At 55.9% G+C, this 2501-nt stretch overlaps 1 protein-coding gene across 1 annotated transcript, besides 2 other annotated features; it reads right to left on the minus strand.

The window, feature by feature from the left end:
• The first annotated feature begins 11 nt into the window (after positions 1–11).
• Positions 12–79: a microsatellite.
• A 334-nt stretch (positions 80–413) lies between these two features.
• Tco025E_08674 (uncharacterized protein) lies at positions 414–2273 on the minus strand (the record flags this gene model as incomplete). The annotated part of the gene is made up of 1 exon (XM_029375517.1): positions 414–2273. The coding sequence occupies one exon, from the start codon at positions 2271–2273 to the stop codon at positions 414–416; it is 1860 nt and encodes a 619-aa protein (XP_029224367.1).
• Positions 2274–2353: 80 nt separating this feature from the next.
• Positions 2354–2402: a sequence feature (GA-rich).
• The last annotated feature ends 99 nt before the right edge of the window (positions 2403–2501 follow it).

Raw genomic sequence — 2501 nt, forward strand, 5'->3', positions numbered from 1 at the left:
TTGCCGGATTTACCCCCCCCCTCCCGCTCCCGACTCCCCACCCAACACACACACACACACACGCACGCACACACTCACAGTCATTTTACTCTCCTTTTCTTTTTGTCGTTTGTTTTACTTGCTATTTCTTCAGACTGCCTGCCTTTTCCCTTGACGATCTTAGTACACTTTTTTTTTCTTTTTCTTCGTCTCCCTCTCTCCCCTGTTTTTTTTTCCGCTCCTTTTTTCTCAGTTAGCGCTCACTCCCATCTTCATTACGCGCCTCCCTGCAGTGAGTGTCTGCCAGGACGCAGCGGCGCTCGTCCCGTCTTCACTCCGGCACCGCCCACCACAGCACGCCCGGGACACCTCGTTGGGCCCCCACACGACGTACACACATGCGGCGTTGCAGGTCAGACACGCCGCAATCCGCGTCAGCCGGTTGCAGTACTGCTGCGGTGCACCTTTGCCTTCTCAATGGCCCGCAGAAGGGCATTCTTGTAGGCTTCCAGGACCTCGGAACCTACGCACATCTCCTTCAGAGCAACGTGCATCGCCCCCAGCCACGACACGCCTCGATCTAATCTGTGATGGTTCTTTGGACCTGCCCAGACAGCCCCAACACCGTCACTACCTCCACCGTTGCCGCTGTCGCTCTCGGGCTCTTGAAGTTCCGCCGCGGAGAGGAGACGTTCACGTTTCCAGTCACATTTCTCCAGCACTGCGAGAAGATCTCGGCTGCGAATGTCGTGAGCAGTGTATCGAATACGTGACTGGACACCCCTTCCAACTGGCTTCTCGGTGGTGGCAAGCAGAATCGCCAACACGCCAAAAGCCCAGTCAAAGGGACCTAATTTCATTGCCATAGATGCTATGGCGAAGGGAATTGGTTCATTCGGATGCTGATACCCTTGAATAACAAAGGCACGCAGCACACGCACAGCTTTGCTACGCATGTTCTCTGCGACAAAGTGACGTAGAAGCTCAACACATTCTACCTGAATCACCTCACCTGCCTCCACCACTTGTTGTAGTACCATTTCTGCATGGTTAAAACGATCGGGGTTGCTCCCCCGCAGCAACTGCTGCACTGTCGCGCTGGTGGGTCGAAACCCACGCTCCTGCGCCAGAAGTAGCACGCGTTCGGCATCCTCCAAGTGACCTAGGGGGCAAAAATGCGTCAATAATGCGCTAACCACCGGGGATCCATTCGTGAGTGGTGTGCCCTCCACATCCATACGGCGAAATACATGCAGAGCCTCCTTCAATGTTGCCTCTGGCTTAGACTTTGCCAGATCCTCCAGAGACATGGCAAAGAAGAGTTGCGTGCCACCGCGATCGTCCTCCTCGCGACGCCGGTTTGACGCTGCGTTCCCCCACGCAAGCGACCTAAAGTGCTGGTTGGTGAAACCATCATTATGCGTCTGCTTACAGAGGATACGGAACGTCGAGTTCTCCGGCGCAATGCCGCGGTCAAGCATGTCAAGATAATATTCAACTGGACTCATGTGCCTAAATGGGGTGGGCTTCATAAAAATAAGGTTGTAGGGTCGCGTGGACATGGGTTCAACGCCGGCGGAACACATCTCTTGAAAGACGTCCTCTGCGTCTTCTGTTTTCATGCGCATTACAAAATGCTTCTCCAGCTGCTCTGACAAGCCGTTCGTCAGGGAGACGTCATTGCTGCGCAGAAACTCTAGCAGCTCACGCATCTCATCCGAAGTAAGGGAAGGGAACTTGTGGAGTGCAGCCGTGACGGCGCTTGCAGATAAACTCCCCTCCACTAGCTGGTGCAGCTGCAGGACCTCCAGTGCGCTGTCCGCGGTGATGGCAAGCACGCGCAGGTACTCAGACGGTCGCTCAAACCGCTGCTCAAAGGCCTCCACAATTGTGACAATGTGCTCATCATCGTCTCCCGCAAGCCGCTTCGCCGCGAGCAGCGCGCGTCCCCAGCAGAACTCCACCATTTCCAAGGCATCCGCGTTAATCGCACTACTAGCAGCCGTGGCACCGTTGTTGTGCGTGTCCCCGTTCACTGGCGCCTTGGTGGGCGCCCCTGTTGTTGCCTCGCCTGGACGCGAGGCCTCGAGGAGGAGGTCAAGTTCAGGCATCGCCTGAAGCTCTTCGAAGCGCTGCAGCACAACAATGTCCTGCTTCGCCTTGTACGCGGCGAGGATGTCGTCGCACAGACTCTTCCACGGCACCGCGGCGGCATCGCTTGCGACGCCGGCCCCAGCCCTCGCACCGCCACCAGCCTCCGTCACCGTGGCCCTGCCGCCACTGTCCTGCCGCATTCCAGGGAAAGCGTGCGCCAATCCAAAAGCAGACGTGCTGACTCCTTTTGCACAAGTCACCTCAGTGACGCGGCAAACGCAAAAAAAAAAAAGTAAGAAGAAAAGAGGATTAAAAAAAAACGCAAAAAATTTCATCATCCCCACTGCATCTTCGTGCCACAACGGGCGGGCCGCCCCCATCGTGCATGCATGGCATACTTACCGTATCCGCTCCTTTTTTTTATATTT

This window comes from Trypanosoma conorhini (genome assembly GCF_003719485.1).
Source record: "Trypanosoma conorhini strain 025E chromosome Unknown Tco_14.4_contig_00843, whole genome shotgun sequence".
Lineage (NCBI taxonomy): Eukaryota > Euglenozoa > Kinetoplastea > Trypanosomatida > Trypanosomatidae > Trypanosoma > Trypanosoma conorhini.